We start from the raw sequence: 23,432 nt of genomic DNA on the forward strand, positions 1-23,432 counted from the left end.
GACTTGCTGATAGAATTTCTTTTTGCAGATGCGGCTCTGAGGACTAGCTGAGCTCGGTAGCTATTATTTACTCTTTCCTCTGCTGGTTGGAGATGTATATGATGCATCGTATTTTTGTTTACAATTTATGTGCTTTATGCTTTTGTTTGATCTGTCTTTTGTTTAAAGAAGTATTGCTACTATAGCAACTGTTGCATCATGTGATGTCTTTGATACTATCAAGATGCCAAATACTTGTTAAAGAATAAATCTGTATGTCAGATGAAATTCACTGGTTCTTACAATGTTTTTAAATAAACATATTTTTAGTTAACATATTTGGCACTACAATTTTTTTCAGTATTTTTTTCGCTTCTGGTGATGAATGTTTTAGTGGATCAGTTAGAGAGTACAAGTACAGTAAAAAGAGTAACAGGTATTATTTTTTAGTTGCTTACTGAGTTCAGAGTGTTGATTGCCTTTTTATTTTTATAAAGAAAAACTGTTTATACCTCCTTGGACATTTTGGGTTTCACTAAAGTGATACAAAAAATTCCATTGCCATTTTCCTCTGACAAGAAGGTATATCCTGGGAGATAGCTCACACTGAGATAATAAATAAATAAATAATCTTGAAGTAAAGCTTTAAAGTTATGCTCTTAGGTTAAAGATTTGAAACAAATATATCTAAAATGAATACAAGTCAACACAAGTTGACTGACTTTCTTTTCCTGTAAACTCACAAGACGATGTCAGCCACTGGGATTGAGGAAACACTGTTCAGAGCAGCATTTGTCTGACAGATGTTGTCTTCAGTTCAGTGTTCTTCACTAGATTTTGGAAAGGAGCTAGAACTGACCATGGATTGATAATTGTATCTGTCTGGATCCAGTTTTTTTGAATGGACTGGGCAGTGGAGATTTCTCACTGTCTTTTCATACTAGGTCAACCAGTGAGTTGATAGCTAGGTTTTGGGCTAAGCACCTTATGTACTTTCTTGTTCCTGCTTATCTTTGGGCTGTCTGCTCAATATGAGCAGTTAAACAAAGTGCTTTTTGTGGTACAGCCAAGTCTTTTGTAGGGACTCAAAGTGATATTTTCACTGATTGTTTTGCTTTGACCTGTTTACATGGAAGAACAAGACTTTTTCCACCCTCAGCTTTGACTGAGACACCTATGCCATACCTGCTGCTAGTGTACATCAGTTTGGATATGTATATGTGAAGAAGTATGAGGTATTTGTATGTACTGATGCCTTCTAAGCCAAAAGGAAAAGTTAATGGTGCGTTAGTCAAGGAGTTGTCTTAGGAAGGTTGAAATGATGTGTTGTCTTCTAGCCTCTGTAGAAACAGTAATGTGGTTGGTTTGGGTTTGTATTTTTTTTTTTTTTTTACTTTTACTGTACAAGGAAATGCGATGTTTCCTTCCTATTTATGCAACCTAACACAAGCTTTTTGAAGTCCATAGCAGTCAGCTTGCAGTTTATTTTTCCTGAGTACTTTCAGAACCTTTGCAAAGCTCAGAATTTACCTGATAATCTCTGGCAAACTTGTCTTTATTCTGAATGTGTTCTTGCATATGAATATCTTCTTGCAATTTGGAGGCAGGCTTTTGACAACCACTCTGTTGGTCAAACTGTAGGAGAAAAGTAATTGAAAAGGCAATTACTTTAAAGATGCTTTATCTCAAATTGGATTTCTAAATAACAACACAGCATTACTATTTTTTAGAACTAGACCAAGCTGTAAGAAGATGCTGTCTGATAATCAACATTTTCCTTGTTCTGCTTGACCTTTCAGATAGGTAATGGTGACAGCATGGGCACAGTACCTGAATGTGAGGCAGCAGGTGTGGTTGGTACCACGTGGGGTATTCTCCCAGACTCTGGGATTTGTAGTCTTAACATAGTTTCTTCCATTTGTTTTCAGATCATGGTGACTATGAATTAAATACGTTTCAGATCGACAACCCTCTCTGCAGTAAGTTTAGATTCTCAGGGTCATACCCAGTCCTTGCTGCAGGATACATTACTGTGCAGATCAAAATGACAGTTGTATTTTCTTATTTTTCTTAGCATTGTTTAAGCTAGTGGAGCTGGAATTCCAGGTTCCTGCCTGCTGCTGCCTGTAGGATTTTTAGAATGGCCATAGAGCATTCAGAGCTGATAGTGGAGATAACAAGTCTTCCTGAATATCAGCGTTGCTGAAGCCTAGGGACAATGATATAAAAGCTTTTATTTAAAAAAAAATAAAAAGTCCAAGAACAGGAGAACATAATCAGCGGTTAAGGCTATAGATTTCTACAAATGCAGATATAAAAGAATTTTGCTAAAATTACACTGTTTGCAGTTTTCTGATTGGTGGAGAAGACACTGTTACTGGTATAGCCTCCATAAGTGTTACTTGTCCAAAAAGTGAGTTGAGTAATGTTCATCCAGAGACTTGTTATATTTAGGAGCTCATAGGAGTTGCTGTCGGTGATCTGAATGAATTTTTGTTTATTGCAAACAGTACCGAGAGTTCAGATCAACTTCTTTGTGTGGATTTATGATAACACTGCTCAAAGCTGATGAAACTCTTGGCTAGGCTACCTGGAAACTTTTCTTGGGCCCTGGATGATGGAAATCTGGCTATTAGATCTTTACACTGCAGAAATTTTCAGTAGCAAAATGTATCTAGTTTTGTTCTACAGTAAGGATCCTATAACAGAACAAGAGGTGTTTTGATGACATTTGTAATATTTAAAGAAAGACTTCTACAAAGTTAACTTGTGGTTATCATATCTTTTCATGTTACCTTACCTTTCTAATTGGCTGTCCTTGTTAGGCAGTAAGTCTGATTAGAAGAATGATGCAGGTTTTCCAGGCAAATTCACACTGTATTGTTCTGTCTGTTTGAATACAGCTGTGCTCTCCTACCTAATGTAGCGTGAGGGTAGCTGCTGGCTGCTAACTCTGTGGATTCTGAAGTTGGTCACAGCTGGAAGCTGGGCTAGTTGTTTACCTGATTCAAAGAGTAACTATTATTTACTAAATCACAGAATCACGCAGAATCACAGAATGTTAGGGATTGGAAGGGACCTCTGTGGGTCATCTAGTCCAACCCCCCTGCCGAAGCAGGGTCACCTACAGCAGGCTGCACAGGACCGTGTCTAGGCAGGTCTTGAATATCTCCAGAGAAGGAGACTCCACAACCTCCCTGGGCAGCCTGTTCCAGTGCTCCGTCACCCTCAGAGGGAAGAAGTTCTTCCTCATGTTCAGATGGAACTTCCTATGCTTCAATTTGTGCCCGTTGCTGTGGCAGCACGCCACAATAAGTTACGGCAGTCACGAAGCAAGCAAAAGCAAGCAGAAGCAGCAGCAGAAGCACTTTAATGGTTAATCATAACATTTTTATATCCCCTTGTCCCCCACCCCCAGAGTCTCATTGGTGAGGGTCTTTTGGCATGTCGCTCCTTTGTTCTTCTGATTGGTCATCATGTGTCCGTTCACACGACCTTCACGCCTATCGAAGAGTTGGATTTTCCCATCCTGTTTCTTTGTTCCTTTCCTCCTGTTTTTCAACCACAGGTGCACAAAATAATTAACTCATAGATATGGCTCTATTCCATCAAGACTGTCAAGGCCGCCCGTGGCCCAGCCGATTCCCACACGTTGCCCCTTGTCCTGTCACTGGGCACCACTGAAAAGAGTCTGGCCCCATCCTCCTGACACCCACCCTTAAGATATTTACAGGCATTTATAAGGTCCCCTCACAGCCTTCTCTTCTTCAGGCTAAACAAGCCCAGCTCCCTCAGCCTTTCCCCATAGGACAGATGCTCCAGTCCCCTCATCATCCTTGTAGCCCTCCACTGGACTCTCTCCAGTAGCTCCTCATCTTTCTTGAACTGGGGAGCCCAGAACTGGACACAGTGCTCCAGATGGGGCCTCACTAGGGCAGAGTAGAGGGGAAGGAGATCCTCCCTCGTCCTGCTGGCCACTCCTCTTGATACACCCCAGGATCCCATTGACCTTCTTGGCAACCAGGTCACACTGTTGGCTCATGGTCAACCTGTCGTCCACCAGGACACCCAGGGGTAACTTCCTCTGGAAACTGCAGTTTTTAAAGAAAATGTCCCTAAATTTGCATGAAGTTTATTATAGCAAATACTGTTTAATCTTTGCCTAAATTAAAAGGTCTTGACTTTACTCTTTGAACTTAAGAATAGCAAGAAGTTCTGGAAGTTTCCAGACTCTTCCTCCTAAGAATCTCAGTCGCCTATAACAGATTCTGTTCATTTTCACTAGTTTGATATGAAATATATCCATGATGACAATAGTGATGAATACAGATAACAGAAGACTCTGTCCAGGTTTTATTTTAAAATCTTATATACTTACAGAGATTTCGGACACCTACAGATTTTATACCTGATAGAAAATTGCCATTAAAGTTTAATACTATGGTAAAAGTAAATCCTAGGGATTTGCTGGAGAATCCAGGAGTTTAAGCTGTGAAGAATTAGAATAAAATAGCTGTGTGTCTTACAACCTATAAGAAAAATAATTGACAAAATAAGACCTGCAGTCTGAGAAAATGTCTTTGCTAAGTTACTTTTGCCTTTGCTTCTCTTATCTAACCTTTTTTCAAAGGAGAATCTGATCTCCTTAAGTGTAATGTGCGGGATGTACTTCAGTTAATTCTCTTCTTTCCCTTTCAGTTTGTTTCAGATTGAAGTACTATTTCCTTTCCCTGCAAGGTTCTCTTATACATCTTTGCCTTCAGTCAGGAAAATCTGCTTAGGGCTCCCCGGTTGTGAGGGCAGTATCTCTGTGTTGGCCAGAGGACTTACGGCACAGTATAACAGTTCTCTCCATCTGAAGATGGTAATGTATTCTGAGCAACACTCGCTGCATCTGCTGAACAGACAAGCGTGAAGCCGTGTTTTATAGTCTAGTAATACAGCAATGCAGGCTCTGTTTCGGCCAGTAGTCTGGCCTTTTCTTTATCACCAAGGAGAACATGCCAGAAGGGACATAATGCTGTTGTGCTATATAATAACATGAAGTTCAAAGACTGCAGTTTTGTGTATTTGGAGATTAACTAAAGCTAATATAACTCAAAATATAACAACAGTACATTCTGAGAATTCAAAGTACCGTGTAATAAAGAACATGCAAGGAGAGATTAATATTATTAAATGACTATGAATTACAAGCTATTTGATGATTTTTTTTTTTCCTCATTCCTGAATGGCTACATAAGGCCAGGAGGAGCAGATGGAAACTTTTTGCTAGGACACGGTTACTTGACAGCTTCCTTCTGCATCATGTAAGGACTACATTGGCAGATATTCTAATTTGTCATTTAGGTGGAAAGGGAGATGTAGCTCTGTCTTCTGGCTGCTTTTCCTACACTGTCTCATGGTGGCAGTATTATGAATGTAATATTTTCTAGTTTCTTCATATTTCTCTAAGTGATGTTTCCCAGCTATCTTTTAAGAATTACAAGAAGTCTGTTACTTTTCGCTGAGACTTACAAGTGTGCATTTACCAGGAGCTCAGTCTCTTTACTGCTCTACTCAGTTGTCTACCTGCCTCCCACTCCTTCACTTTGGTCTCTGACAGCTCGTGCATTCTTGGTGGACATCTGCAGGTTTTCCCTGAATTTTTCTTTGTATCCTTTATTCCATGTGTTGGATTACAAATGATTAACCTGACTACCTGCGACAGGTATATGGGCGCTCTTCATCAAAGTGGCACTGAACTGACACTGAGGCTCTGGCTTTCCTGTGGTTGCTGTTCTGGTTTACAGGTTGCATGGTGCACAGGAATGAACTGTATTAAGTGACACGATCGTGGGCATCCAGATACACAGATGCCCCATCCAGGTCCAAGTTTGCCTCTGGTGTTAGCAGCCTTTAAGCAAATTCTATCAGCATGCTGGTAAAAAAACCTCTTGCTAAAAAAATCATAAGTAGTAGTTTTACATTTAAAGAAAACAGTTTAAATGCTGTAGATGGCTATCTGTGGGTAATTAGTTTAAAACAAATAACCTCGAGGTTGCAAATAATAATTTTGCTAAAAAAATAATAGCATGCATTATTTAATAATTCTTTTCTATTGTGGTACTTCTCAAAGAGAGTAAGTTTCAAATTTCTTCCCTGGGAATACTGGGGATTTATATGCCGAATGCTGACCTGGATGTGCATATTTTTTAATCTGGGATTTATATACCTCTGAAAATAGGGCTATATAATAGAAAGCCTGACAGACCCTTTAACTATGGTGTCACTAATACGTAATTTGTTACCTCAGCTAAGGTGTTTTGCCTCAAGAGGTGGAATACATTTATGTATGGAAAGGTCAGTTTTAATTAATAAGCTGTTTTCATCATTCAGAACCAATATGAATTGCTGGTAACATTTCTGTGAAATAGTTTTCAATACAAAAATAAAACAAATTGAGCTTTATGTCACATTTGTCATCCTCTACAACCCATTTACATGTCAAAAAGATCAGTACAGACCAAAAGTCTATTTCTAGAAGCCTTAGTAGTCCTATTTATCAGAGTGAAATAAGATATTATCATCCCATTATTCCATCACGTGCCTTCTGCATTTGAAGGCATACACGTTTCTTCTAGTTTTCTGTAACACAAAAGATAGTTTTTCTATTGTTAAATATTTGTCGTCCAAGCAGTAAATAGTGAAGAAAATGCTAAGCCAATGTCTGAAGAATGATCAGCTATTTATATTATTGTGTATTTCTCTCACTATAATATCAATGTATAATACAATATACAAAGGTCAACTTACGTTCTTTTACATTTCTCAAATGAAAAAAAACAGTGTTCTTACATCTGTATTTGGAAACAATTTCTTTGTGTACTGCAATTTGTTAGACAGTGTAATTAGACTGGGAGGACCAAGTTTTCAATATATACACTACTGATTTATTTTGACAAAATTCATGCCAATATATAGAAGATTTATGTCGTCATATATTTTATGATGAAATAAACCCCACATTTAAAAATTTTTTTCTTTATTCAAGTTCTTTCTCTGAGTTTTGATTCCTAAGCAAGCATGGTTCAGAAACTTACATGCCTCCATGAGTGTATGTCTCTCCGTTCTAATAGTTTTCAATTTCAAGTATGAGTGGGATGTAACAGTCTCAAAGGTTCTAAGTTCATTTAAGAGGCATGAAAATAGGCAGTGGGATAGAGGAAAAAGATCCCATTAAAGCCCATAGGGAGGAAGATGCTGCTGCATATTATTATAAAGGAAGATGCTGCTGAGGACTTCAGTTCTGGGGAATCCACATGGAATATATGTTGTAGAGAGCTCCATCAGGAGAAGTGGATCCAGCTGAACATCAGAGTGTTGCATACAAGAGTGTTCGGCCACAGGACACGTGTGTGCAAGAAGCCAGGCTGTGTGTTTTGTTACTTAGAGAAGCTTTAACGTATGATGCCATTATCATATCCAAAGTCTTAAATAAACTTTGAAAAGAAAGAGTTCATTTACTGGTGCTTGTGTTAAATAGTGCAACTTTCATGCTATGTAGAAACGCTTGGGGGAATATCCTGCTTTTTTTTATAGTTTTTTGGTTTATGCTCATGCTTTTTTTTTGCTTTTACTGCAACAGGTAGTGCCATAGGAAGTGATGATATCATAGCAGGGAACGTGAGCAAGTATACTGTTCTCCCCGCTGGTTATTGTGGACAGCCTAAAAAAGGACATCTTATATTTGATGCCTGTTTTGAAAGTGGTAAGCATTTTCAGCATTATTTTATGTTACAGTTGTCAATATATTAATACTTGAAACTATATCACTCAGCTTTGTAAAAGGTGTCTTAATTCTAAAGAAGACTTGCATTAAAAACTACTTAACTCACTGATTCACTTCAATCAGAGTATGATGTAAAATCAGACTGTTCAAACGTAAAAAAGGGTTGTGAAGTTTATTATCAAAAATGTACATTTAATCAGGTCTGTCTCTTACCACATGTAGATATGTAACTGGATTTTATTCTGTTATTATATATAGTACTTGTAGACCACTAATCAAAGATGAGGTATGTAAAAGATGTTATTTTAAAATGTAATTTGAAAGTTGACTGGGGAAGTTAACCTTGTAAAGTGCCAAGCCCATCTTTACATAGTTAGAAGATTTTGCAAATGTGTATGTGCTGTCTTTAAATATATTTCTTTGTGTTTCTTGTGGCCTAATTCTGTACTGCTGAGGTTAATGGAAGTTCTGCCTCTGACGTCAGTAGGACCAGAATTAAACTTTAGGAAGCTACTGCAAATTGAAAGAGAAATTATTCTTACAAGAGTTATAGTTACCATATTGATTTTAAAAATATTTTAAATCATGTATGTTTGTATGTGTGTCGGATATGTAGGTAAATATAAATATATGAATATGTAGCATTGTTTAAATTTTTGTGTTATATATATATGTGTGTCTCCAGATTTTTAGCTTATATCTATTATTATTGGCTTACAGACCTACAGAGCACTGTTAAACACCGTATGTACAAAAGGCATTTGGCAGGATAAACTATAGTTTTCAGCATGGTTTATGTGAGAGGTGCTGGTAATGCCAAAACTGCTACAGTGTCTTGTAAAATGAGCTTTTTATGAAGAGTTACATCCCTCAAGGTAGAATACTGGCTGCCAGTTCCTGGATAAATATTAAACTGAGTTATTTAAATCCTTTGATTGCATTATGTAAAAGGTGTAAATGATGCAGTGAATAATGAAGAGTATCTTATTTTTAAGGTATGTCTCTGAAGATTCAGACAGTAGTTAGATATTTTTAAAAATGTTTTGGATGTGATTTCATAATAGTTATGGATTTTTGAATTTTTGTATCAGAAAATGGCTTATGAAACTAAGCAGTTGGCCAAGCTGAGAAATTTACTTAATTGTGTTAAGCTGCTCTGCAATGAAAAGGATCAGTAGCAGCCATCAAATTCTTTGTGATGTGAATTGTTGCATGATGCTTTAATTCCAGTTTTTTGAACAATAGAATTAATTATATTTTAAAATTAAAACATTTATTTAGTTCAAAGGTAATGTTTGTACTTTATATACTTTGACAATAATAGCATGTGATAGAGGCAGATGCTATTTGAAATACTGTGTTTATTTACATTGTAGCATGATGAGGCTGTGATGTTGCTTTGCATATTCAGACACCTCCAAAATACAAATATGAATAAAATTAATACCTTCATTTACATTCTCATGAGGACGATGTATTAGCAAGAATGATAATAATTTTGTGTACACTTTGTATGTAAATTCACTTTATCTTTTATTATATGTCAGCCAAGTAATTGCTTAGAGTACCTTAACTGGTCAAAGCAAATTAAATGACTATTGGATATTTTATGAAATTGTTATTAATGCTAAAATCTATCCCCTCCTGTTATCCAAACAGTACTATGCAACTTATATACAGTAGTGTATTGATGCTCTTTAAGTACCACCTTAAAATTGCTATTATCCCACTGGAATTTCCTTTTTCAAAGAAGAGATTGTAAGACTGATCCCACCAGTTGTCCTGCGTCCAGCTCTGGAGCCCTCAGCACATGACAGACCTGGAGCTGTTGGAGTGGGGCCTGAGGAGGCCCCAGCAATGATCCGAGGGCTGGAACCTCTCTGCTGGGAGGAAAGGCTGGGACAGCTGGGGCTGTTCAGCCTGGAGAAGAGAAGGCTCCAGGGAGACCTTACTGCAGCCTTCCGATACCTGAAGGGGCCTACAAGGAAGCTGGGGACAAACTTTTTAGCAGGGCTTGTTGCAATAGGACAAGGGGTAATGGTTTTAAACTAAAAAAGGGCAGATTTAGACTAGATATAAGGAAGAAATTCTTTACAATGAGAGTTATGAGGCACTGGACCGGGTTGCCCAGAGAAGTTGCCCCCTGCCTGGAAGTGTTCAAGGTCAAGTTGGACCAGGCTTTGCGCAATCTGGTGTAGTGAAAGATGACCCTGCCCATGGCGGGGTTTGTGTGTATGTGGACTAGTTGACCTCTGAAGGTCCCTTCCTACCCAAACCATTCTATGATGCTGTGGTTCTACGAAAACAAGTCATGTGAATTTTATAATAATTCCAAGTTAGTGTTATCTTATAGACCTAAATATACCTGAAGGAAAAAGGCTATTGGGATATGATTTATAGATTTTTATAAGACTTGTGCTTTGTCTGTTGTGGTGATGTTGTTACTAAACATGAGTATGTAATTGAAATCTAAGATCCCTCATACTTAAGAGGTATTAAAGATTCTTTACGGTTAAAGTTTTGTAAGGATTTATTAAGTATTTAAAAATTGACACAATGCAGATTAAAACCACAATAGTTATACTGTACAGTGATTATAACCCTGTATCTAATGTAACTTTATTAGAGCTTTTGACATTGGTTTATATAACATTTTCACTGCAAATTATCTTGATTTTAATGAAGCTATGGTAGGATGAGCAAAACTGGCTGGACAGTGGTATCCATGGAGTATTTGTTGATGATTTTCTTTCAAAAGAGAAGCTGTGCTAAATATGATTCCGTAAGTGGCTTTACTCTCTTTGGCTGCATTCTGTATTTTCTTAAAAGATCTGGTTGGTAGAACTGAAGGTTCCCTTCTAGACCTATTTTCCAATTACTATGATTTTATGTTGCAGAAATGGAAGTAAATACCTTTCAGAATGGAGAAAGAGTATTAAACTTGTGGGAAGTGGGAAAGAGTAACACATATGGAAGAAATGCTATTTAATATGCTTTAATTTTTGTAATGGCTATCATTATTGCATTAAATAGTGTTGACAAGTATGAATTTGTTTGAGACAGAAGGATGTGTTTTTACATAGTCTGAAAACCAATGTCCAGTTTGCTGTTTCCAAGTGCCTTGCTTTCAAAAAATCATAAAAAATAAAATTGAAATGGGTATTGGGATTTCTTTTTAGTCTACTCGTTACACAATTTTTGTATACACAATTTTTGCCGTTCTTGACAGATATTTATCTATCCTTTTCAGAGACTTTCAGTGAGGAAAGTTTCAATGAGAAAGGAGCAATCCATTCTAACACTGAAATTTGCTCAATATAAGAAACATTTTCTTTCTGTGTAGAAATGTTCTTACCAAAAATGCATTAATTCTTGTTCAGTCCTATAGGCACGGAAAGCAGATTATTCCTCTCTTCTTTGACTTAATGGAAAGCTGCTGTCATATCTTTTCTTGGCCTTTCCCTCGTCAGGTTAAAGAGCTGCTGTTTTTTTTCGACAGTTCCTTAGTGGTCACATTTTCCAAATTTTCTATCATTCTATATTTCCTCTGGCCTTTCTCCAGCTGTTCCGTGCCTTTCGTGACAGGCAGTGGTCCAAGGTGAATGTGATACTCAGATAAGCTGGTGCCAATACTATGTAGAGCTTATTGCAAGACATGCCTTGCAATCTGTTTAGCTCTGCTGTGTGACAGTCCAATCTTTGCCACAATAGCATGGCACTGTTGATTTCTGTAATGTTTACGATCCCTTATACTGTACAGAACCTTGTCAGAAGAGCAGCTACCTAACTGGTTTGTAGCTTGCACTTAACTTACCCTTAATGAACCTAATACTAGTGAAAGAATCATTGCTGTAAAATAAATACAGTTATTGAAAATGAAGAATGGTGGTTGAATTCTTTATCTTATAAATGACACAGGAGTGAAGGAGAGAGAGAATTATCAACTTGCAAGTATGTCAGGAATTTGAATTTGTTTCCTGTAGTTCAAGCTACTGTTCTAACTGGAATCTTCCTTGTTATCTTTATTAATATTTAGGAATATATGTGGCCAAAAGAATATTTTTATATTAATTTATCATTAGCATAAAAGCAACTGATGAAAATTCAGATTTCTTGCATACCACAACATAATTTTTGGATAATATCAGTTTTCATAAGAAACTTGAGTTAGTTTCAGGGAAAAATGGAAGCACAGTTATCTACGCATAAAACCGATTTAAAGGAAATAAATGTTACATTTGTAATGTTTAGATTTGGTCAGTTGTAGTTCCTTTTCCTATTATTCATTAATGGATTAAATTATTAACACAGCTTCGGCGTAGCAGCAATGCAGTGCTGTTCACCTCATCCTGTATGTTCTGGCAAAACCAGGAATTTTGTGGATTATAGTGCTTTGGGGAAAAGGATGTATTCACTCCTGCTATACAAAGAAGTCCTTCCTGATCGAGTCAGGCCCAGATTTTGAAGTAAAATTGTTCTTCAGGGAATCTGGCATCTTATACTCAAGGTGAATTGGTATTTCAGAGATTTTATTTTGTGTGGATCTGAATGACATTGAAGTTTAGTTTAGCCAGCTGCCCCTACTGTCTTGTTTTGGCTTAGTGCCCTTTATTTCTGATGGTATACATTTAGTCAGCAGCCTCTCCTGTGTTGTGGCTAAGATTTGCTTTTATTTGCTTAGTCATTTTTTTCCTGTACCAGATGTTTTTGGAGATGATACCTCAGTGCTGGAAAACAGTATTTTTCTGGGAACTTACATAACTGCAGTAGCTTTCCTTATAGGTGAAGTAACAATTATTTAATTTATTAATTTTACATGGTATATACAAAGCCTTTCACATATATTTTTCAAAGTGGACAAAGAAAACATAAGGATTGAGACATTTGCTTTAACAAATGACCAGTATTTTTATGGCTCTGATGCCAGTTCAACCCATTGTGCAGAATGCCAGTCTAATCTTCTGGCTCTGCAAAAAGGAGGATCAATTTTGGCAATGACACCAAAGCATCGGAACTTCAAGGCTTTGACCATTGCTTATGCAGGCTGCATAAAATGTCACTTATGTCAGGATTTGGAGAAAAGAAATACAGCTGACAGTGACGTCCCTTTTCTTCCAAACACAAAAGCACGGCTGAATAGGCCGTAACACTACGAGTTGCATTAGAAACACAATTGCATCTATCCTATAGCTCTGAAATGGACCACAGAACATCAGAAGCTCTTGGTCATGGATATTTTTCTTTGTTTTTGTGTAAAGATTGAACACTACAGATTGAATTTATGCTCTCCTGTGAGAGCAGTGGTGATTGACTAGATTCTCTGAGTGTTGAAGTAGTTCAAGTTCAGGTTCCCTGCACTCCCATCTCAGACAGATCAGGAGAAACCTCAAATACGCTGGGTTCTTAGGGTAGCCTAGAGGATGCCATCAGACAATATGGATGACTTGGTCTTTAAAATACCTTGTCTTGGACTGTCTAGAGTCCGTCAACACCTGTTCTCGCAGGGTACAAAGCATGGCTCACACTATCATGCATTCAGGCTCTATTTCTACAACTGCTGTAGAAGTATACCTTCAAAAAGTCTGTAAGAAATGCCTTCCACTCGGGAAACATCTTCACTGCAATGCTCGTAGTGCTTTGACAGGACCAAAGTTCCTCTGAGCTCAGAATACACCTGTGCTCACAGAGGCATCCACACCCTTTTTCTGAATGTGCAAAGACTTTGCTGGGTGTAGCCACAAGTTGCCTTCACGGCTCCATTGTAGAGTGCTTTCAGGGTGGGCTCAAAATGGCTATAGCTTTTGTCTCCCCAGGCTCTTGACGTAGAGAACTGTCATTGCCAGCTGTGCTTTCACTGAAGAAAAATACAAAGGAAATTCGAATATTGTTCCTTTTGTTTGGTATCCTCTGGTTTGCCAGTCACCATGGATGTATTGTTTGGCCATGCTTCTGGATTAACCACAGCACCTTCTGCCTTGCCTGGTAGGATGTCATAGGGAACGTGGGAGGTAGCTGTTTAGGTGGTAGACTCTGATGCGTTGTGAAGATGGTTAAAAAACCCAGGCTCGATGGTTTCTGCTGCTTGTGGCTCAAATTACTTGTTTTATAATTACTTTTGAGGAGCGAAGGAACAGTGTTGATTCACAGAGGTTTGTAAATCTCAGCATTCATACTGTTAAATACAGAGGCTTTTTATAAGGTTTGGAAAATACATATTTTGGTTTGTTAGTGAAATATAATGCTGTTTAAATGTTAAAAAATACTGTGTTTCTTGAAATTAGAAATGAAGCTGCCTTTTGCTTTTATTCTCATTTCAACCAAAAAGTGGAACTCCGCCAAGAGTCATTAAATCTTCTATCCTTTGGATGAATTCTTATTTTTTTATGAAAAAAATGTTATGATTGGGTAATTAATGTATTGTGGTTTATGTTCAGAAGGTTGTAATTAAAGTTTTGTAAAATTTTAGATTCGATCTCAATTACTGTAAACCTCATATTATTGTGTTGACTGATGTACCACCACCTTGCAGTGAAAATGATTGACAAACATTAGTTTGTCTTTTCCTATAGCAAATTTATAAAATATTTTTTATTAGAAACCTGATAGAAAAAAAAAAATCAGTGCTGATGGATTCCAAATTATATTAATCAGTTGGAAAAAGCTAAGATCTACCATGTATTAAGAGAGCTCATGTGACTGAGAAGTACCCTCTTATCATTTTTGTTAAGGTTTTAAATATCTTTCCATATTTCAAAAATAAGATAATGTACTTATGAAACACTTTGCACAACACTCAAAATTGCAGTAAGTGATTGTAATTCCGCTGATCTCATTGTAACCACTTACAGGCATGAAATAGGCCATTGATCTTCACCATGAAAGATATCTTTTGAACAAAAGCAAAGATAATATAGGATGAATTGCCCTTTGGGGGATGCCTATGTCCCAGGTGCTAAGACTCGACATGTAACTTTGGATAGCTAAAATTAAATGAGATTAATCTTACCTGTAATTAATAAAATACTGTGAAATTTGAGTTGCAAAACGTTTTCTGAAATGGACATTTTTGTTTGTAAAAAATTTAAAAGTGGAAACTAAGATGACACAGAAGATGATACTGTGAACATGGAGTGCAAAGAAAACCACTGTAGGGAATGGTTGCATTTTGGCTGTCTAATACAGAATTGTAATATGCTTCCAAAATTCTTAAATAAGCTGATCCTGCATGTGTTTACATTTAGGTGAACAGAAATACCCTTCTTCACCGTGATTTCAGTGGCACTACTATGATATCCTAGAACAGGGATAAAGCAATACAGGTGAATGCAATAATGGCACATTAATAAAAATTAAAATAGCAAAAGCTGTTTAAAGCTTATTTCTTCCAGTGTAAACGTTTTTAGTAGTAGACTAAGCTGTGTTCTGGAGCAAAAACTACTTGTTATTCCAAATTTCCTATATTGTATTATGTCATATTTATCTAAAATCACTTAGGTAGACTCTTTTGGCTTTCACTTATATGAGAATGCTCCTATGCAATGTAGAAACAAAAGAAATGAAAGTCAATATAGTATTTCAGTAATGATGTCTGTTTTCAGCCTACTTTTGTGGCATGGAGGTGTGTCTGATTAATGAAACACTTTATTTTAGTTATTTCCTTATTTGTTGACACTAATTTATGTTATATTTCACATAAAGATATTAAGTGCTTATTGCTTCCAGTAGGGATAATTTAACAAATGTTTCCTTTTTCTGAAAATGTCTGTTCCCAGTTCAGAGCAGTGTTATTCTATCAGAGTATCGATACCTTTGGACTACTGCAAGTTAGAAGTCACAAAAAAATTAAGAGCGAAGGATTGATTTTAATTTTTTTCTTGTTTTTTAATGATGACCCTAGGCATAGATTAATGGATGTAGCATGCACAAAGTGATATCAGTTAACATATATGACATTACTCAGATGTCTCAAACTCCGGAAAAAGCATGTGAATGATTTATGGAATTGATATTAATCTCTTTCCAGTAAATGCATTACTAAAGTTACATGGGAAATTGATGTTACTGCTGTAATGCCAAATTCATTTCTTTCTTGCTAGGTCAGCATTGCAAATGGAACTAAATATTAACCTTTTAAATATCTAAACAGAATATAGTGTGTAAGACATTTTTAGAAATGGGGGGAGTGCTTAGTGTTGATGTGATACCAGCTAACAAATACAGCATTAGTCAAGTATCTTAACTTGTGGGAAGTAGTTATTAATGACTTATGGAGCTAATGACAATGCAAGAAGAATTAGTATAATAGCATCAGTAAAGAATTAGGATGTTGGTTGTAGTTGGTGTGCTGATTATAATTTTCACAGTCAGTTTATCTGCTGATTATCATACTACCTTCTTGAAGACCTTGCCTTTCCCTCCCGCCTCTTACCATATGTTTGCATCTCCTCAGCTGGTATACAAGCACACGTATTGATTTGCTGTTTGACTGAGAGGGACCGGGATAAGCAACTGGAAATGGAAGCAGAAATGTCTTAGATTGGATAATTTTAAGTTCAGAGCAAATTTTCAATAGCCTGTGTATGAGGAACAACCAAATAGAGTAAGAATCCTTAGTCTGGAAAAGAGACAACTGAGGAAGAATATATTAGACGTCTGTGTAGTCGTGACTTTTAGTCAAAATATCAATGCGTATGAAACAGTGGGTCCCTGTCTGTTCTCTTTGTACAAAAAATAAGGGCCATCAAATGAAACTAGCAGTTAACATCTTGAAATCCAAACAGAAGAACGGTTCTTCACATATTGTTTAACTAAGCTGTGGAGCTTCTTCCTGCAGGATATTGTGCGTGCTAAAAGTTTACGTGTCATGCTTTCAAGCAAAAAAAACAACTGACAAGACCAGGGAGGAAAAATCAGTTGAGAGTTACTAAACACTGACACCATCTCTGGCTCAGAAGGTTCATAAACGGTACAGTATAAATTGGGGAATTATTCTGGGGAGGTATCTTCAAATAATTGCTTTGTTCCCATGCGCTTCTCTAGGGATGCATTTCTGGCAGTTACTGGGCTGGATCTAGATCTCACCTGCTAGATACATCTGGGTAAATGGTTAATCGCTTTTAGTACATAAGATAATCTTTTACTGTTTTCTGAAAATAAATTAGAGGTTATAGTTACAAGCCAAAATTAACACCATGTAAAACTATAATTTGATCAGATAGTAGGAAGGAAAATCTTAGTTATTATTTCCGTTCAAACTAATTTTCTCTAGGAAGGCAGTGGTTGAAGACGGTGTGCTAACATGAACAACAGTTGTCCAGAAACACACCTGATGCAGATCCATTCTTAAGATTTTGCACTATGCATTCCCAGTACTTACATTTCCATCAGACTTTCAGTTTTTGGTGCGATTTTCCTAAGCTTGCTCTTTGACAGAGAAGGAATTAAAAAAACTCAACAATGAAGATACTTTATACAAAGATGTATAGGTCATTTTTGAGAATAAGCAGAAGGATTTTCATATATACCAGGTTGCAAGATAAATTTTCCAGTTTCCATTTTTCTGGGTCTGTTCAAAATTTTCCATCTGGAAAAATGATAGAGGGAAATATAAGAAAGAATAGCAATGTTCCTGCCAGTAAGAAGGAACATTACATTACACTGAACAAATATCCTTATCTGAAAGTACAATCACTGGAATAAATGCAGCTGTGTTTATTTCAGCATAATCAGATATATTTGAATATAAAATCATTGACATAAATGCAGCTGTGTTTATTTCAAACTGCACATGTTAATATGAACATGAATGTGACATCAGTTAATCACTCATGAACGTACAGATGTATGTATATATAGTGACACAATAGATGCCTGTGACAGTTGAAAGTACGAATTAAAAAATACAGCTAAGGTTGTACTTTACCTAAAAATTTTTGTAATGGCATTGGAAGTGACTGATGAGGATATGCAAAATTATTCTCATATAAATCCCTGGATTTGAATAAATCTATAGTTACTTTATAGAGTAACAGATGACCTATTCTTCAGTTACTAACTAAGGAAATAATTGCTTTGAATAATTGCTTCTTAAAATAGAGAATTGTGTTAGTTTTCAGGGATTGACAGGTCCAGGTCAGCTTCTTCTGATGGGTGCAGTGCAGATCTTAACTTTACCTTAGATTTTTGTCTGATTTTGAGCCTTAAAAAGAGCTTCCAACCACCCTTCCAGAATTCCATCTCACTGGGTTCTCAAAGCCAGGGAAAATTGAGTGAAGACCAGTGCCAGTGGAAAAATTTTGGCATTGTTTATTTTGTTAGAGATGCTTCTCCTTTGCTGTTTCCCCAGAGTGGTTCTCTGCCTTCACTGTTCTGTTTATATCCTTAACCCCTGTCTTTTTAAACCAGAGCCATTCAGAACTAGAAGGAATTGAACAGTGTTCTTTACTCTGCTTATGCAGATGGTGCTATATAGATTATCAGAAAGAATGGCTGTACTCAGAATAAAAGATAAAGCGGCATCATAACTGGAAATATTTTGGAGCTGAGAGGTATTGGAAAAGCTTTGTTTTCATCTGGGAGAAGGCTGAAATATTCTGCTAGACAAAATAGTGGTATTTTGTTCAGTTAGTTCAATAACCTGTAATATTATCCCTGTTTTGCAGAAGACAGCAGCACAAAAGATGTGGTTCTTGACTGCCTAGCACCTTTTGTAGTAAATTTCAGCTGTGTGAAATGAGTGCAAAAAGGCTGAGAAATGCTAAGAGTGCTTTGCATCAGTTTCATATGAACCAAATGATGAATGAAATTTAGGAAATTTCATATCTTGTATTATGTCTACTAGATTTGATCAAATGGTGATGTTATAAAGAAGAAGGGAACAGAAGGAAAAGGCCTGAAGCACAGAAAATACATTTGAAAGGTTTGTGTCAGGTCCTACGCTCACAGGGACGTGGATCTGTGTTGCACAGCAGTGCCGTGCTGCTGTTTCTCTCTGACCTGTGACCTGTGGTGCTGCTGATCTGCTCAGCACACGGCTTAGGCTGCACTAACTGGGACAACAAGATTTCTTTTACTTGCTTCTCAGCTCCAGATAAATGAATACCTTTGTATGATCACATTTTTATGTTTTATTTTTTAAACGATTTGAAGATACTGGACCAGGCTGCCCAGAGAGGCTGTGGAGTCTCCGTCCATCGAGGTGTTCAAAACCTGGGCAGACGCAGTGCAGGGCAACCTTCTGTGCCTGGATGGACTGGGCAATCTCCAGAGATCCCTTAGAAATCACTGAGAAGAGTACCACTCTCCCCCCTCCTCCCCCCAAATTAGAATACACTTCAGATAGATTCTATTCTTGTTGTTCTCTAAATTGTTTTAAAATCCTCAACTGCCTGCTGTTCCAAAGTTAACAAGCCCAATTAAGATCTTTGCTTGTTTGAGCTACCACTGTAATGCAAGAAGAGACAAAACACTCTGAAATACATAATGGTCTGTACTTCTGAAAGAATGCTGGTTGAAAAACATATTCAGAAGAGGTGTTTCTTCATAAACTAAAAGTATTTTTATTCTTGAATTGATACTACCTGATTTCAGGAGTAAATACGTTAGAATATTTTGCTCAGCCTAACAGGAATTTGGATATAAGTTATTAGGAGGGAAGCATACATTATTCTGGATCCATGCAGAGCTTCATTTTGCATTTATTGATTCTGTTTAGTAACCTAATTGCCTTCTAGGTTCGGCCTTTAGCATGCTAATTTTGATTTAGTGTTTGTATTTCTGAAAACAAACTGTGAACAAACCGTGTATTATCACTGTGTGTTCTTTAGACAGCTACTGGAATTTCAGGATCTACTAAAATAACATAATGTGAAGGTAAATTACCATAATATATTAATGGCTATTATAATATTTTAACAATTTCTGGTAGAATCACATCTCTCTTTCTCTCATCTGAAATTGTAAGATAACTTTTTGTTTGTAAGAAGTGCGATTTATTCTGTTTTAAAAAAATTTTATTGAATGTTTATTGTTGCTATTGTACTACATAATGAATAATTCATTTTTAGTAGCCTTTTCTAAGATTGTAAATGAATGTCAAATTTCTGATGTGAAAAACGTCTAAGCCTTTTTCATGAATGCAGTACAGAAATATATAGAGCTAAGAAATAATACATCTAGAGTCTGTTTTCCTTTCAGCGTTTTGATGGTCAACTTAAGAAATTATGCTCACATGGAGTTTTGAAATGATCGACTAATAAGTTTTTTGACATTTATGTTCCTTTTTTGTCTGTCTTCTTATATGCAGTTTTTATTTACTTAGATGAAGTTTCATTTATATCATGCTTTAAATATACCTTTCATATTACTGTTAAGTTGTATGATGAAGTGTCCTCAGTGCTCTGGTGATCATCTGCCTGCACTGAGCTGACTGCCACTTGTGTGTAGGCACAGTTAAATTAGATTCATAGCGATGTTAGCACAGCCCCAAACGTCTTGAGACTGGATAAATACAGAGGTGGTTAGTTCACTCTGAGTTTTGTGCTGTTACACGTACACTGCTGGCAGGACCCCAGAGCTAGCTGATTTGTGTCGGAGCTGGGTCAGGGGACGTATGATGATGCACTTATTCCTCTGAAATGCATTGTAGATGTACTCCTTCCTAAACAGTAAAGTTAAGGCAAGGAATGGAACAACAATGTTAGAATTAATTTATGCTTGCATCTGAAAACAAAAGATGATAGCAAGTTGAAACTTGACTTTTCGTTATTACTGCATGTATCTCCTGTGGTTCCTCTGTTCAGTAGCTTCAGGTTTGGGATCAGTTATCTGGAACACTTGTCATCCTCTTGCATGATTATCATAATATTATCCTGCCTGTTATCTCTCTTTCCTCCCTACATTTTTGTGAAGTTTATTGCTGAAGTATCTTCCTTTGTATGTTGAGAGAATGTTGAGCCCCCCTTCTTGAGACTGTGCATTGAACGCTATATCAAATTAAACCTTGTTATCCTCATCTCCAGGCCTCCGTTATCGGCCTTCCATTACGATGTTTTGTTTTTCATTATTTGCATCTGTGTGCTCTTCTTTATCCTTTTGGATTTAGTGATCCATTCATTTCCCTCCCTCATATTTGCGTTTGCATTTTCATCAATAAACATTTTGGTCCCTTTTATTTCAGTCATGTTGTCCTGATGTTTGGTGATTATTTATCCCTTATCTTCTGCATGTTATTTTGGACTGGAAACGTTTCTTACCATAAACTTCAACTGTGCACTTTAAATCTTTGCTCAAGCACAGGGGATCTATGTTGACAGATGCCAAATCTTCAGTGCCTGCTCCAGGGCAGAAATCAGTGGAAAAATTTCTGCAAAACCCCAACAATTTCTGTTGGTTTTGGGTCAGATCATAAGCTTGTGAAACTTTCTATGAATGAATAGTCATGTGGCAATTGGGAAAATATTTGGTTATTCAGTGGGTCGGAGGTCAGTAAGAATGAATGCTGGAAGAAAGATAACTGATTAGATGGCATGAAAATAAGAACATTCAGAGTGATTACAATTAAGTTCAATTAAAAGTGTCTGTCCAAAATGTGTGTAGTGTAACAGTCATTATGACATCTGGATACTTCTTAGGATGTGAGTCCATGACTTCCAAGACTTCTAATTTTATTTTATCTTTAGAATATTAGCCTAGTTAATAATAGCTTATGCTTATAATCTCTTACTGCAGGAGACTGCCGTGTGCTTTACAAGGCACTTTTGTTTTCATTTTATAATTCAGAAATCTGAGGCTCACAGAAGTGAAGAGATTCAGTATAATACAGTGGAATCACCAGTGAAGCATTTTGACATTATCTTCTTTGAAGTACACTAATTGGATTTAAGCCCACACCTTTGATTACTCTTTAAAATTGAACAAAGTATGTGTCATCCTGAATCACGGTGGATAAGATGGACTTTCCTTTGTAGGGATGCTATTTTAAAGTCTGCCATGCTTCAACAGATATTAGGAATAATAGATATTATTTCAGATATAACGTAACAATAACTGATATTATTTCAGCAGTACAGGAAAACTTAAATACTGCTGGAAAAATTGTGTTAGATTATCTCCACTGACTCAGACTAATGAAGAATGAACCAGCTGAGTAAAGAAAGAGTAGAAGGAAAAAGCATTATCTTTTGCAACCTATTCAGTTTTGGCTGATTTAACCTAGATGAAGAGATAAGCAATATTGTGTGCTTTGAGAGTACTGTAAAAAGCTTTGTTAGCTGATAATAATAACTGGAAGACATATGTTAAATTGTTGGTTCATATGAGGAAGAAAGAATACTGAAATCAGAAAGTTGTGTGACTATAGTTTGATAATTGTGATTTATTCTTTATTATCTATGTGGCTTCATTGTGATAGCAAATATAGGCTAGTATATTTTAGCAAAATAAAATTCCAAAGTGTGTGAATTGGAAAATCTGGAGAAAATTAAGTATAGGCTGATTAATGAAATCCAGTGTGATTTTACTGTAGAGGTTACAATTGAAAGATTTCAAGACCAGGAAAATCTCACTAAACAAAGTAAACTTATTTATTATTCGTATTCTCAAGTAACATGTTTTAGTCCTATAAGATAATCTTGTCTTGCAGTAATAGAGCCAAAAAAAAATTATTAGCCAATCATTACTCCATATTTATTATAATTTACCAGATGATAGCAGAAAAATGTCCTAATATGGTTTGGGTATCATTATGTGAAATGCTTTGCAGAGGAATGTGGACACCCAGTTCCTTATGAGAGTACGAGCCAGTGTAATTGTCCTGTAGTATGGTACACACAGGTGGTGCTGTCTTGAACCCGGTTTTAACCGAGTGTGTTCAGGCGAAGGTCTGTTTGTGTGGATTCTGTTACGGGTTGGGTTCTTGGCCTTAGCAGCAGTAAGTTACAGCAAGCAAATGCAAAAGTAGTAAGAGAGAAAGGGGAAAAAAGAAGGATACTAATATTATGTGACTGTGTAATCCGTGGTTCTGCAGGAGCCAAATCCCTCAGTATCTATGGAATTGTTTTTTGCAAGTGAAGTTCTGCATGTGCTTAACAAGATCAATTTGCTGATTACAAAAAATTAGGTTTTTTTAAAAATCAAAATATGCCTGATAATCCTTCAAGTTTCCTGATACCCCCTACTATTTCTATGCTTAGAGTGGACAGTGGACTGCCAATTTTCTTGTGAGTCTGAGATGTTCAAAAGCAAAAGGTCCTGCTGTTGCTGACTTCCTTGCACATCAGTGGTATGACAGAAAGTTATCGTTCAGTCACAGAGGTAATGTTTTCATGTCAGTATGGTAAAAACATGAAAATGAAGACAAAGACTTTATAAGTTCCTAGTTTTGAAGACTGGCTTTTGAAAAAGCTTGTTCCTTTGGTTAAAGCTGGTGATATATGTTAATAAATCTTTTATTTAAAGGTTTTTCACTATTGATAGTAACGTTTAAAAACTGTTCTACTAATACATTAAATACCCACATTTTTATTTCTAAGTAAATAAATAGAAGTAATCCTGATTGTAAAAGTTAAAGAGCTAGAATATTATTAAAATTAGGAAGCACGAATAATTACTTACTTCTTAAGATAATTGTTTTGTTATGCAACTGCTTGCATAGTGTTTCATAATGTAGTAAATCTTTCTAATG

The 23,432-nt window shown here is 36.5% G+C and overlaps 1 protein-coding gene across 2 annotated transcripts in view; it reads left to right on the forward strand.

Annotated features, from left to right (window-relative positions):
• Positions 1-23,432, forward strand: part of LOC104334200 (AGBL carboxypeptidase 4) — a 1,001,604-nt gene that overhangs the window by 11,209 nt on the left and 966,963 nt on the right. Inside the window, exons 2-3 of one of the 2 annotated variants that reach the window (XM_075424528.1) lie at positions 1,908-1,958; positions 7,607-7,729. In XM_075424528.1, the coding sequence (XP_075280643.1) occupies positions 1,908-1,958; positions 7,607-7,729 (174 nt within the window). The remainder of the gene's footprint in view (positions 1-1,907; positions 1,959-7,606; positions 7,730-23,432) is intronic. The other variant, XM_075424527.1, reaches the window with a different exon arrangement.

Source organism: Opisthocomus hoazin, chromosome 6 (genome assembly GCF_030867145.1).
Source record: "Opisthocomus hoazin isolate bOpiHoa1 chromosome 6, bOpiHoa1.hap1, whole genome shotgun sequence".
NCBI classification, from domain to species: Eukaryota; Metazoa; Chordata; class Aves; order Opisthocomiformes; family Opisthocomidae; genus Opisthocomus; species Opisthocomus hoazin.